The following is a 13,414-nucleotide window of genomic DNA, read 5'->3' as shown; positions in this document are numbered from 1 at the left end:
TTTTTTTTTTTGCTTTTTGGGTCACACCCAGCGTTGCACAGGGGTTACTCCTGGCTCTGCACTCAGGAACTACTGGCAGTGCTAGGGGACCATATGGGATGCTGGGGATTGAACCCGGGTCAGCCGCGTGCAAGGCAAACGCCCTACCCGCTGTGCTATAGCACCAGCCCCTGGCGTTCACGCTTTGGCAGAAGGTCTTCTTCCCGATGATTTCTTTCCTTTTTCGTGATTCTCACTTGCCTTCATCTTCACTACTTTCCTGCTTGTCGTGTTTGCGGATATGGCCGAGTAACATTCCACTTGTCAGTTCTGCAACTCAAGAATTACCTAGGAGGGTAATTCATCGCCAAGTCTCTACAGCACCTGCCCCTCTCCAGCTCGTGTTCGCACCCGGGCAGTGCCTTTCACGTGTCGGTCAGACCTCCTGGGGCGAGGCAGAAATCACGCAGGGGTAGTTTCTGGAACGCTGACCCTTGGACGACCCTTCCTGGGGCCGGCTGCAGGGAAGAGGGTCCCAGCCTGTCCCAGCTGCAGGCTCTGCCCTGGTCCCCGCCGGGACCGCGGGACCCGGTGCCCGCGGCGCTCTGTACTGCACCGGCCGGGGAGGCCGCGGTGTCCGCTCTCCTGGGCGCGGAGCCTCTCCGGGTCCGTTTCCCAGGAAGAGCCAGCGCTGCTCGGGGCCCAGGCATGCCTTGCTCGCTCTCCAAAGCGGCCCCGGCGCTTTCAGGGGGAAAAAATAAGGCGGGGGGAGACGGGCCTGTTTAATGGAAGAACTGGGGCTGCCGTGCCCGGGAGGCGTGCGAGGGAGTGGGGAGGAAAGGCGGAGGCCGAGTGCGACCGCCGGTTCCTGCGCGCCGCCGCGCCGGAAGAGGAAGTGTGCGCGGCGGGGGCGGGGCGGCCGCTGCCATTGGCCCGCGGGGCCGTCGGTCTCCGGGGCCGGGCCCGGAGCGGAAGCGGGCGCCGGCTCCTGCCTGCGGGGAGGGAGGCGGGCCGAGGCGGCGGGGCCGGGGGGGCGTGGGGGCTGGGGCCGCGGCAGGGCGGGGCGGGGCTGCCGCCGATCCGGGCCGCGTCTCTCAACGCTCGCTCTTCCGATCCAGGCTGGCCTGGTGTGTCCTGGAGCGCCGGGCCGCTGGTGCAGGGAAGCCGCCCTCCCCCCCGCTTCGGGCTGCGGGCCCCGCGCGGCGCGCAGGATGGAAGCCATCGCCAAGTATGACTTCAAAGCCACGGCGGACGACGAGCTGAGCTTCAAACGCGGGGACATCCTCAAGGTAAGCCGCGGGCGCTGGCCGGCCGGGGCGCGCGACCCCCGGGCGCCGGGGGATGCTGGCGGGTGGGCGTGCTGCGTGCGCCGCGGCGCCTTTGTGTGGCCGCCGTGCGCGCCTGTTGATCCAGCTGCTGTTTCGGGGAGCCCGGGGCCGTGGGGGGCGGGGGTAGGAACACGGGAGCAGATTGGCCGGGCGCGTGGAGTTCAGAGACCCGCGTGGGTTTCCTTTCGAGACCGCCGTCTCCCCGCAAAAAACGAGCAGCCTTGCTTTCCATCTTCCGAAGATCCTGGCGTTATTCTGCCTTCGCGCTGGATCCCGGGGGGTGGGAAGTGAGCCGGCTCTGCGTTTCGGGGGGTGGTTCTAAGTCGGTGACAGCACGCGGTAAAGAAAGAACCTCGCTTATTTTATTCTTTGTGGAGAGAGCGTACAGAATCCTCCAGAACGGGTCCGCTTGCTGTTTTACGTGCCGTTTGGATTTTCTGGAAAGAAGCTTGAGTGCTGACCCGGCCTGAGAGCCTTAATTGCAGAAAAGAACCCCCCCTCCCCCTTAAAACACGCGCATCCTGGTGTTCTGCAGCGCATTTTGAGGCCCACTGTTTACCCGGGCCTGCTTTCCGCTGCCCCTGCTAATTAGGTGTTGACCCAATCGACCCGGGCAGCATGCCCTTTTGATTGTGTGATTTACTTTCCAGCGGTGGGTGTTACCGAGTAGTGTGTCATTCCTAAATGGGGGAAATCTGTGGGGAAATGTGGGCCCCTGCTGCAGGGTCCCAAATCCGACATTCCTCCTCCCCGCCCCCCAGCCTTGGTCTGGCTGTTGGGAGTTGGCCATGCGGGTATTTATTGCCCGGAATGAAATGAGTAGTATTTTGTCAAGAGGAAGAAAGTGGAGATGTGGTAGGACAGTCTGTAGGAAAGTGAGTCCTGGACCTGAGTCTTAACTCACACCTCACCTTCCGGAGGTAGAGGTCGTGCAAGTTGCCCTCATGGGAGGTGTGATGGAAGAGCCCTGGAGGGACAGGAGAACCTGTGTATTCTTCGCAAGGCCATTTCATGGGTCAGGTTTTTTTCTTTGCACATCCTCAGAGGCATCCTCTTGTCAGGAAGCAGGCAGCGGGCTTAGATTTCAGTGGGACCTACATGCCTGTTTTCCGTGAGAGCAGAAATCAGAGCACAAGGACCCCAGCTGACAGCTTCTCTGCCGGCCTGGTCTTGGGTAGGAGCTTGACAGCCTGTTCCTGTGATGGAGTGCGCTGCCCACACCAGGAACCCCACTCAGGAGCATGTCAGTTTCACTTTCAGAGAAACTGAGACTTCCCCAGGAAATGTATTTGGGGAGCTTCATGCCTTGTTCTGTTTACCCTATTGTATGCTTAGCCCTTCATCAATAAATTAAAGTGACACTAGGGATTTGAGGTCTATTTTAAAAATATTTCCTAGGGAACTGTACCTGTTGTCATTGACGTTTATCAGAGACCTGGATAGAACTGGTGTTTTTTTATCTGGTGTGTTTGTGGGGTCACACCCAGCAGTGCTCAGGGCTGACTCCTGACTCTGTGCTCAGGGATCACTTCTGTCAGGGCTCTGGAGACCCTATGGGATATCAGGGTTTGCTTCGTGCAAGGCAGACACCCCACCTGCTGTACTGTTGCTATGACCCGGTGATTGTTTTTGCTAATTTCCCTGCTAAAACTGTCACACCTGTAGACCCTTTTGTCCGGTTTTGTAATTAGAAGCAGTTATCCTGTCTAACCTTGTAGATGTTTGTGACCCTTCTGGGAGAGGTGTATGTGAATCTTAGCCCCCACCCTTTCACGTTTTCTTAGGCGAAAGAAAAATCTGTTAAGTTCTTTCCCATTTGGTAGCAGACTGGTGGATGAAGTCATGGGGCCATTATTGCTGTTGAATGGTGGCCATTAGCTGTTTGTTAGTGATCGCGTGGCTTTGCTCCAGAAAGGAAAGCGTGGCCTGCAGTGGTCGCCCTTTGTCTCCAGCTCCGTGCAGAGGGACAGGCTTGGGCCCTGCGCGCCTTCTGGAGGAAGAACAAAGCTTACAGGTTTTCCTTGTGATTCTTATTTGTGTGGCTTTGATTTGGTTTGACGACTTCAGGCTGTTCGTGTGAGCCAGAATATGGGAAGGGCTGGAGGGAAGCTGCCCGCTCATGGAATGGGCCCCCGCTTACTCGGGACCCTTTCTTTCCTTGTTGTTGTTGGGGCAGCCTCAGGGTGCTCTGGGCTTACCACTGGCTCTGTGCTTGGGGGACTGAATGGGGTGGCAGGGATCGAACCCGGGTCAGCTGCATGCAAGGCCAGCGCGCTCCCTGCTGTCTGTCATTCCGGTCTGTCTTTGCCCTCTCTGCCTGAAGAAAACGTGCCTGAGATATTGAATGCTTGATTTGAAGATGATGCACAGGTGAAGCACCGCCCGGCTCACACCTGGACTTGCATCTTCCCTGTTTCCCCTGGCTCCTGTCCACACCGGGAAATGCTGCCCTTAGGCCGGGAGCCCCCAGTCCTTCTCTCCTGAGTGTCTGGGGGCTGGGCGTGGGGGTGGGGGTGGGGGCTCCTTGGCCTAGAAATGGAGGGAATTGCTCTTGGAGTCCAACCCTTTCTTCTGAAGTGAGCCTCAGTTTTCTCCACTCTTGCAGGGTAGGCTGGGGCTAGTTCCCAGGATTCTTTCCCTGGGCGATGGTCCTCTGTGGCCACTGTCATCTCGGGCTTCTGGGGGCCCTCCTGCCGTCCTTCCTGGAACACGCTCTCACTTACCCTCTCTCTCGCTCTTTCTCCCTCTTGTTCTCCCTCTCTCCCTCGTGCTCTGTCTCCCTGTCTCTCCCTCTCCCTTTCTCCCCCCTCTTGCTCTTTCTCGCTCTCTCCCTTCCCCCTTTCCCCTTCTCCCCTTCTCTTGCTCTCCCTCCCTCTCTTCCTCTCCCCCCACCCCCAAGATGTCTATCCCTGCGCCGGCCAGCTGCCGCTGGAGTACCCGTTGTGGCATCGAGTGTCTCTGCCCGGTGTGGAACACCTTCCCTGTGTTCCTGGGTGGTCGTACAGCCATTAGGTTGCCTTGCATGTGGCTGACCCAGGTTCAGTTCCTGGCACCCCATAGTGCCCACCCCCCGTGCTGAGTGATTCCTGAGCTCAGCTAGGAGTAAACCTTGAGCATTGCGGGTGTGCCCCACAGACAGATAAAAAGGAGTTTCCCATGGAAAGCGCTTTCAGGAGCTGGGCGTTGAGACCCCGATGTGGAGACGGGGCGGCCCGGCCAGGTGGAGCTGATAGCGGGTGTTAGCTGGATTGTGACTGGGACACACCACACTTTGCTGTGGCAGGTGGCACCTGAACCGGAGGCTGGCTGCAGATGGCCAGGACGGGCCTCGGAGACAGGAACACAGGGATTGGTGGAAGGGCGCCAGCCGAGAAAGTGCCCGTTCCTGGGGGAAGCCTCTGGAGGCCTGCAGCGACCAGGCAGGGCTCTGTCCTGGAAGGGGCGCCCCAGGGGGAGCCCAGAGACCTATGCCATCCTCGGAGAGGGGCTGGGGGGAGCCCTAGCTCTCCTTGGGGCCTGGGATTTGATTCCTGGCACGACAACAAAATAGATGACGAGATTTCTGCCTGTCTCCTGAAGGGCTCTTTAGGGTCGGCTTCTCACAGTGTTATTTGATGTTTTTTAAACACTATTTTTGGGCAGTTCAGGGATCCAACCCAGAGTGGTACTTGCAAGGCAGATGCTCTCCTTCCGAGAGCGATGAGAGCCCTTCCCTGTCTTGTGGGTGCTGCTCTGGATTGGGACCCTGCTCGGAGGCCGCTTGCTTTCAGAGATTGAGCACGGGATAGGGGACGATATGTAGTGCCAGGAATTGAACTGGGGTTTGCTGCATGCAAGCCAGGTGCTTTCACCTTGTGCTCTCTCTCTATGCTCACATCACCCCACCCAATATTTTAGCCTTAACCTTGTACTATTAGTATTTTTTTTAAATTTTTGTTTGGGAGCCACCTCTGGCAGTGCTCAGGGGTTACTCCTGGCTCTGCACTCAGAGATTACTCCTAGCAGTGCTCGGGGGACCATATGGGGTACCGGGGATAGACCTGGATTGGCGTGCAAGGCAAATGCCCTGCTTGCTGTTCTTGCTCTCCAGTCCTTCACACTTGGTATGTTGAAATCCTATCAGGATATTTATGGAAGGATTGGTTTGCTGATTGATAAGCGTTCTTATCAACCTTGTTGTCTAAACCCAGAATATTGCATCTCATCTTTGAAGAATGACTGAATTCTCTCAGCAAAGTAGTTCATTTGCCTTTCTTGCCTTTTTTTCCTGTCAGCTCAGTGGATCATTTCCAAATAGGTGCCAAGAATGAACGTTCAGTTCCTCTACAAGGCTCCCTTTGGGGGCGGGCGGAGGGCCAGGTGCTCTGGGGCGAGCGATGAGTCAGGGAATCAAAGCGTTTCCTCTGGGGTCTTGTCACACCTCACCTGGGAGCCTGTGTGTGGTGGCCCCAGCAGTGGCCACCCTGCCGCCCTCCTTTCTGGGCTCCACTTAGGTGCAGAGGGACTTGGGCTGGATGTTCCCACCAACTCACAGTGAACCCTTGACTGTCTCTCCTGACGTCTGCTGGGATCGGACCAGCAGCTCAGGGCTGCTTCACACGCCTCCCTGGCACGCAGTCTGTGTCACGGCCACAGGCTTCTTCCCGTGAGTGCAAAGGGAAAAGAGATGAGGTCATCCTGCCTGCCAGCCTGGGATGGTGCGGAGTGACCCCTACACTGTGGTGCTTCTCTAAGAATGCCAAGCACATCTCAAACAGGATTTTTTTTGGGGGGTCACAACCAGCAATGTTCGGGGTTACTCCTGGCTCTGCACTCAGGAATTACTACTGGCGGTGCTCGGGGGACTGTATGGGATGCTGGGAATCGAACCCGGGTCGGCGGCGTGCAAGGCAAATGCCCTCCCCACTGTGCTGTTCCTCCAGCCACTCAAATTTCTTTTCCAGATGAGTCTTAACTTTTTTTAAATATACTGTGATTCAAAGTTACTTATCGTTGAGTTTTCAGCCCCACCACCAGTGTCAGCTTCCCTCCCCCAGCTGTCCTCTCACCCGCCCACCCCCCAAACAAGTTAAAAAAGAGTAAACAGATGTGTGGGCATGTAGCTTCCCAGGAGGGCGCTTGCCTTGCACTTCTGAGGCCCTGGTTGATTTCTGGCATTGCCACAAATCAAAACAAAGACTGGGCGGGGCCAGCCCTGCTCCCACCAGAAGTGGAAGTAATGGTGTGAGTGGAAGAGACAGTTCAGCTGTATAGCCCCAACTTCCGTAGGGTGCCCTGAGCACCATTGGGTGTGGCCCCCAAATCAGGGGGGAAATGCAAGTACTAGTAAAAAAAAATATATATACATATTTATATTTTACTCCCCATGATTCATAATACTGTCCATGATAGGAGTTCGTGCATATGGCACTCCAACCCCTCCACCACAACACACACACCTACGGGTCCGCCTCCCCAGCCCTTCCCCCGCCCCCCACGCCCCAGCACGGCAAGCTGAGTTCTGTAGAGCAGATCTCAGATTTGTTGCTCTGGGCCATCTGTTACTCCCTTACTATGCTGCTTTATATGGAACGTGTGTTTTTTTGTTCTGTTTTGGGGCTCTAGCCCCCCACCCCGCCAGGCTCCAGGCTTGGTGCTGGGCCTCCCAGCCCTCCTGGCTGCTGGTGACTCTCAGGGCTGCGACGTGCTGGTTCTCTCGCCCGCCAGGAGAGACCATTTGCTTGCGGCATGTATCAGGCCCTTAGGCTGGAGGACTTGCCCAGGTGACCAGCCGGGATTCAAGTCCAGACCAGTTTGTGTCCAAATTCCATGTTTCTGACCATTGCTCTGGCGTTTTCATGATCCACTGAAGTCTGGCTAGAGACTTCTTTTTGTTTTTATTTTTGGCTTTGGGGCCTGCCTCATCCCACGGTACTCAGGGCTTACTCCTGGCTCTGCGCTCAGGAATCACTCCTGGCAGTGCTCAGTGCAGGGCTCGAGTGGGGCGGGGGTGGGGGGGTGGGGAGGTTGCAAGACAAATGCCCTCCCTGCTGTGCTCTCTTGGCTCCAGCATGGGTAACAGGTACCTACTGCAAGGATCTCTGGGTGACTGGGCTTTCAGGTGATTCTTAAGGCCTTTTTTGCACTCCTGTGCCTCCCCATTTAATGGGTTTTATAAGAACAACAGAATAGTAACATTGTATCTGAATGAGGAGTTGCCATTTTCTGCCTGTTTTCACCCTGATGGTGGTTCCAGGAAGTTACAGGTGATGGGTCCCTCTGTCTAGGGCCTGCTGTGCTCAGCTCTTTTTTGGGGGGTGGCTGTAACCATGACTTGGGGGACTATGGTCCTGGGGAGGGAAGCCCAGTGTCCCAAAGGCACAGGGAGTGCTTAGCCACTGAATTCTGCCGCCCCTCCAGGTTCTTTTCCACCTGCCTCCAGTCTTGTTTGGATTTTCAATAGCTGAGGTTCAGAGCTGCCTTTTGCATCTTAGTGCTAAAGTTCAGGAGGATATCCTTAGTCTCCCAGGGAGCTACTTTATATTCAGTTCATATTCAATTTTTTGTTGCCAAGAACCGAGCCCAGGGCGCCTGGCACACGTTCGTTCTCGCTCTGGGTGTGGCCCTCCCTGACCTCCAGAAGAGTCTCCAGGGGCTGATGAGATAGATCAGCTCGGTGGAAGAGGGCAGACCTGGGTCCTATCCCCAGCACCACCGGGAGTGAGTCCACGATCACTGAGCTGGGAGTGGCCCCTGAGCACAGCATCATAGCATGTGGCTCCAAAAGCATCCTCCCCCTCCAGGAAAAAAAGTGACTCAGAATGACGTTGTGAAGGAAATGTGAGTCCTTCGGGCAGGTCATTCGTCAGTTGTCACCCTCCTTGTGAACACTGATAGGGGTGGCAGCAAGTTGCGGTAAGGACCATGTCTCCCGGTCTCTTTCCTGATGCCCAGCTCTGCTGTACCCAGTTCCCCCGTCACCATTTCTGGCTTGTGACTTGGCACTGTGCTCCCTGTCCATGAAACGGGGGCGGGGGTTCCTCTGTGGGTTTCATCAGCATGTGGTTGTCAGCCCCCTTCATGTCCGGGTGTCTGTCCCCAACTCTTTTGAGACCTGGAGCCGCCTCTGGCTGTCCTCCTTGCCTCCTCACCTCTGTCAGTCTGAGCGACTCCTCAGGCCTTGTTGAAGATCAGCAACTAAATATAAAGTGGGCCAGTTAAGGGCTAGAGAGAGCACAGCAGGGAGAGCACTCTCCTTGCACATGGCAGTCCTGTATGGTTCCCCGAGCACTATGAGGAGTGATTCCTCAGTACAGAGCCAGGAGTAACCCCTGAGCACTGCCAGGTATGTCCCCAAAAGGAAGCAAAAAACGGTGTAATAGAAGTAATGTGAACACGATCTCTGTGTGTGTGTGTCTTAATTTCGGTACTCTGTTGGGATCACAGTTGACCTGGATAATCGGGACCATCTGGGGGTGACTGGGGGCCCCGCCGGTGTGTGTGTGATTAGACTCCCAAAGAAAGTCATGTGGCTGCCTGTTTTGTTCAGGTTATCCAGGACACCGCCTTGATATGACGGTGCCGACCCTGCTGAACTTGAGTCATCGTGAAGTCACATGACCCATCACGCTGACCCTGGGTGTGCCCTGGGCGGCACCTCAGGTTCTCAGCGGGAGGTGTGCGGGGGGGGGGGGGGGGCCAGCCTCGGCCCAGAGAGAGTGTGCAGCTGCTAGGGCACCTGCCTTGTATGCTGCCGTCCCGTGTTTGAATCCCAGCATTGCAGGGGCCCCTGAGCACTGTGGGTGTACCTGCTACGTGTCTGGGAGCCCAGTGATGGAGCTTTGAGGTAGTGCGTGTGCATCATTCGCCATTGTGCAGCCTGGGTTTCATCTGGGCACTTCTGTGTGTGTGCGCGTGTGCCTCTGGTTGTGCAATGCCACGCTGAGCCCCGGGGTGGAACATGGGGCGCAGCATGTGCCCTGCGATGCCTTTTCATGTCTCTGTGCTGGCGTCTGGGTCAGTAACAGTTCCCAGCTCTCCGCTGCCTGCTTGGCATTCCAGCTGTGGCCTTGCCGTTTCCCACCACGCAGGACATGGCTTTTCATGCAGTTGCCTGAGTTCTGGGTCTCGTTGGGCCCTGTGTTTCCGAGGCCCCAGCTGTTCCCTGCTGCCGACTAGAGGCGGTCCTGGGTGCTGACCAGGTTGAGGGTGCCCCTGCCTGATGCCCACAAGGCTGCCACGGTCTGTCGTTGCAGACCTGGACAGTGGTGGGAGGGGGCGGGGGTGGTGCCTCGAGGCCGGCTGGGAATGGGTGACAACTGGGGCCCCTTGGCCGTGCTGGGGTGGGGGGCAGGAAGCTTGCCTTCTAACAGGTGGATGTGGATGGGCCTCTGGACCACGTTTCTCAGCCTTGGGGTGCCCCAGTCTGGAGAGAGGGATTGCCCCCCCAGCTTACCCCGAGAGGTCACTGAGATGGCACTGCTGCTGGCTGGACTGAGGGGCTCAGGGGACCCTTTGGGGTATCACAGATGGCACCTAGAGGGCTAGGCAAGTGTCCTGCCAGCTGTACCATCACTCTGGCGTTGGGTTTCTTTTCCTTTTTTTTTTTTTTTTTTTTTTTTTTTTTTTTTACTTTTTGGGTCACACTCGGTGATGTTCAGGGGTCACTCTTGGCTCTGCATTCAGGAATTACTTCTGGCAGTGCTCAAGGAACCATATGGGATGCTGGGAATTGGGAATCGAGCCAGGGTCGGCATGTGCCTATTGCTCCAGCCCCCCCAGGTTTCTTTCTTGGTGAGGACATTAGTCCCTTGTCTCTCTTGCTCTCTTCTGCCCCTGGTTTCTGTAGATCACAGGTACCCAGACTTTTTTTCTCTTCAGAAAAAAAAACCAACAACATCCAAACCCACTTGACACTCTCTAGAGAACTCTCTCCCGTGCTCAGAAAGCCCGCCGTTCCCCCTCTCTCCGCCAACCCGTGTGGCATGAAGACACCTGTGTTGTTCCCACACCCGAACCGAACCCTGGTGCAGACTGGTCCTGGCCTTGTTTGCATTTGTTGTGGTTGTGGGACAGGGTGCTTGTGATCCCACTAAATCTCCATTTTTTTTATTTTGAGAAGAGGATGCGGTTTGGGCCACACCTGCTGGTGCGCAGGGATGATTCCTGCCTTTGTGCTCAGAAGTGACCCCTGATGGTGCTCAGGGAACCAGTCTGGTCCCAAGAATTAGAACTAGGGATGACCCGCGATGGACACAAAAGCACCTTCCTCCCTACCTGTACTGTGTCTTTTGCCCTCCATTATACTCTGAACTTAACGTTAAAAATCATTCTGAGCAGGCCGACTGGGTGGCTCAGAGTTCAGGCTGCTTGCCTGGTTCGACCTTCATAGGGTCTGCATAGGGTCCTTGGGAGTAACCCGGAGCGCAGTCAGGGGGCACCACCAGTTGTGACCCACAGCCCCCCACACCCCACCCCCAGTTCTTTTTGAATGCCCAGAGTGCAGGTTTGCCTGCAGGAGGCCTTGGCACCCATGTCCCCAGTCACTTTAACGTGCATTCATACAAAGACACAGGAGACTCGGGATCTTGCGCCAGCCCATGGCAGTATCATCTCTGCTCTTCCAGCCGTGTTGCGATGCACACATTTTCTGTTTTGTTTCTTGGGCTGTAGCCGGCAGTGTGTGGGGCTTACTCCTGACTGTGCTCAGGGATCCCTCCAGGCTGGGCTCGGGTGTGGGGGAACACCTGGGTGGGCACCTGTGGGGCTGGTACCCTGCCTGCTGTGCTAGTGCTTTGCCCCAGGTGAGACAGTTTGGATGCCGCGTTCATGATGGACCTAAGTTACAACTCAGGGCACCATTTTCCATGATAGTTTTGCTGATTGTTTAAAACAATTTTATACTTTAGAATGTTACTTGAGGTTACCTTGGTTTGCTTGTTTGGGGGTCGTCCCTGGGCGTGCTCAGGACCCTGTGTGGTGTTGGGCATTGGATTGGGGTTGACCGTCTGCAGGGAAGGCACACGCCTTCGCCCTTGCACTTTCCTCCGGCCCCAAAGTCATGCTTTGTAGCCAGCCACTCTTTATTGCTAAACATTCTGCATAATTATTAATAATTCCGATCCAGATCTCCAGGGAGGTTGATGTGCCATGGTCCAGGCTGACACAGTTACACGGATGCTGGCCTCCCTCTTTGTATTTGTTGGACAGAGACCAGTGTGCCACATTTGCACGTTTCCTGGGGGTGTGGAGCAGATCCAGGGAGCGTGTCTCCACCCTGTGAGACTGGACAGCAGGGCCTGTGTGTGCTGTTCCTTCAGGCCAGGAGTTTGCTCTTAAGTGTCAGGCCGAGTTGTAAGTCATTTTGATAGAGGGGAAGTTTGGTTTGTGTTCAGGGATGGAGTGTGGTGTCATTCTGGCTAAGCAATTCCCTTCTGGAGAGCGATCTTAGGGCATAACTCAGATTTAGGAAAAGACGGAAACAGATGAGGCTTTGTCGAGTGGCTCCTTCATGCAAATTGTGCTGGAGCCCTGCGGGGAGCTTTTGAGATGGGCTGAGTCGTGGGACTTCGCAGCCACAGCCGAGGTCAGCGAGACAGGAAGCAAGCAAGAGTGCTTCTGGGTCATGTGGGTCTCTGCTGCGTGCTGGCACCAGAGAGGACCTTTGCTTTCTCTGATGGACATTTCTGTGATGAAAGTTCCGCGTTTGGAGCTCCTCCCGGCTCCTGGTGTGCTCGGGGACCATGTGGTTTGAATAGTCCATTGATTTATCTCTTGGGCCCTACAATAGATGTCCTTATAAACGTAGATGCTTTTCATGAGCACAAACGCAATATGGAAAACCCCACTGCAGTAACTTTACAGGTGTCAGTTTCCCAGTGAGCTGACCTTTTACAATTGTTTCTGTTTGGGGGGGGTGCACTCAGTGTCCTCGGGGTCCTCGAGGCTGATTCCTGGTGGTGCTTGGAGAACCGTGTGGGCTGCTTGGGATGGGACCCAGGTCAGATGTGGGCACAGCAAGCCCCTTACCTTCTGTACTGCGCTCTCACCCTCTCACCTTTTTGTTTTTGATTTTGGGCCACTCTGGGACCCAGAGGTGTTCAGGATCAAACCTTGGCCAACCGTGTGCAACCCAGCAGTCTTTCTTTTTTGTTCTGGCCACACTTGCAGTACTTAGGGATCACTCCTGGCAGGTCCCGGGGGACTGGATGGGCTATGAAGGGTGAAACCGGGGTTGGCCACATGCAGGGCAAGCACCATACCCACCGTTCTATGGCTTCAGCCTCCATTTTCCCTCCATGCATGCAGGGATGGCTCAGAGGACTGGAATGATACTTTGCATGCAGGCACCCCAGGTTTGAACTCTCACACTAATGGGAGAGATCCTGATTACTGTATAGAAGAGCTTCTGGGTGTGTTGTGTCATTCCCCCCCTCCCCCCACCAAAAGAGAAAGCCCATCAACTTTTAGGGCCAAGTTAATTTCTTAGAAGAGAGAACACTTTCCAGCTTCCTGAAGCAAGTTTGTTTCATGTAAAAAAAATTCCTCGGTCTGGGTTGGGGTGAAGGCTCAGGCCTGGAATGCATGTGGTGGCCCTGGCGACACTCAGGCACGGGTCCCAAAAAAGAATTCTCCGGGGTGTGGACACTGGCCGGCTGCACCAAGCCTTCATGGGGGCAGCCTTGCCGTCAGCTCTGCCTCTAGATTTCAGCTTTTCCCCAAGTGATCCGGCTTGCTTCTAGACTTAATTTTGACTTTGGTCATCCTCTAAACTGCATTAAAACTATGAGTGCAGCCACATTGCAGTTTTTCATTTATCCATTTCTCCTTGTCTACTGTGTATATTTGCTTTTTGGTTGTTGTTTCATTGGGCCACACCCGGCTTACTTCTGGCTCTGTGCTCAGGGCTTACTCCTGGAAGTGTTGGGGGACTATGTGGGATGCCAGAGATTGAACCCAGGTTGGCTATATGCAGGGTAAGTGCCCTACCCGCTGTTTTATATAGATGTATGTACACACACACACACACCTCTATCACCTGTCACTGTCACTATTACTGACCTCCCGTTGTTCATTGATTCGCTCGAGTGGGCCTAGTATGTACATTAAAATTTTTTTGTCCACAGGTG

At 55.5% G+C, this 13,414-nt stretch overlaps 1 protein-coding gene across 1 annotated transcript in view; it reads left to right on the top strand.

Moving 5' to 3' along the window:
• Nucleotides 1–1,101: 1,101 nt before the first annotated feature.
• Nucleotides 1,102–13,414, top strand: part of GRB2 (growth factor receptor bound protein 2) — a 41,509-nt gene continuing 29,196 nt past the window's right edge. The window contains exon 1 of the mRNA XM_056137882.1: nucleotides 1,102–1,268. Within this exon, the coding sequence (XP_055993857.1) occupies nucleotides 1,191–1,268 (78 nt within the window). The 5' untranslated portion in view covers nucleotides 1,102–1,190. The remainder of the gene's footprint in view (nucleotides 1,269–13,414) is intronic.

This window comes from Sorex fumeus, unplaced genomic scaffold, assembly GCF_029834395.1.
Source record: "Sorex fumeus unplaced genomic scaffold, SorFum_2.1 ptg000128l, whole genome shotgun sequence".
NCBI classification, from domain to species: Eukaryota; Metazoa; Chordata; class Mammalia; order Eulipotyphla; family Soricidae; genus Sorex; species Sorex fumeus.
The sequence above is the reverse complement of the archived record's forward strand: the minus strand, read 5'-3'. Positions and strand labels throughout refer to the sequence as shown.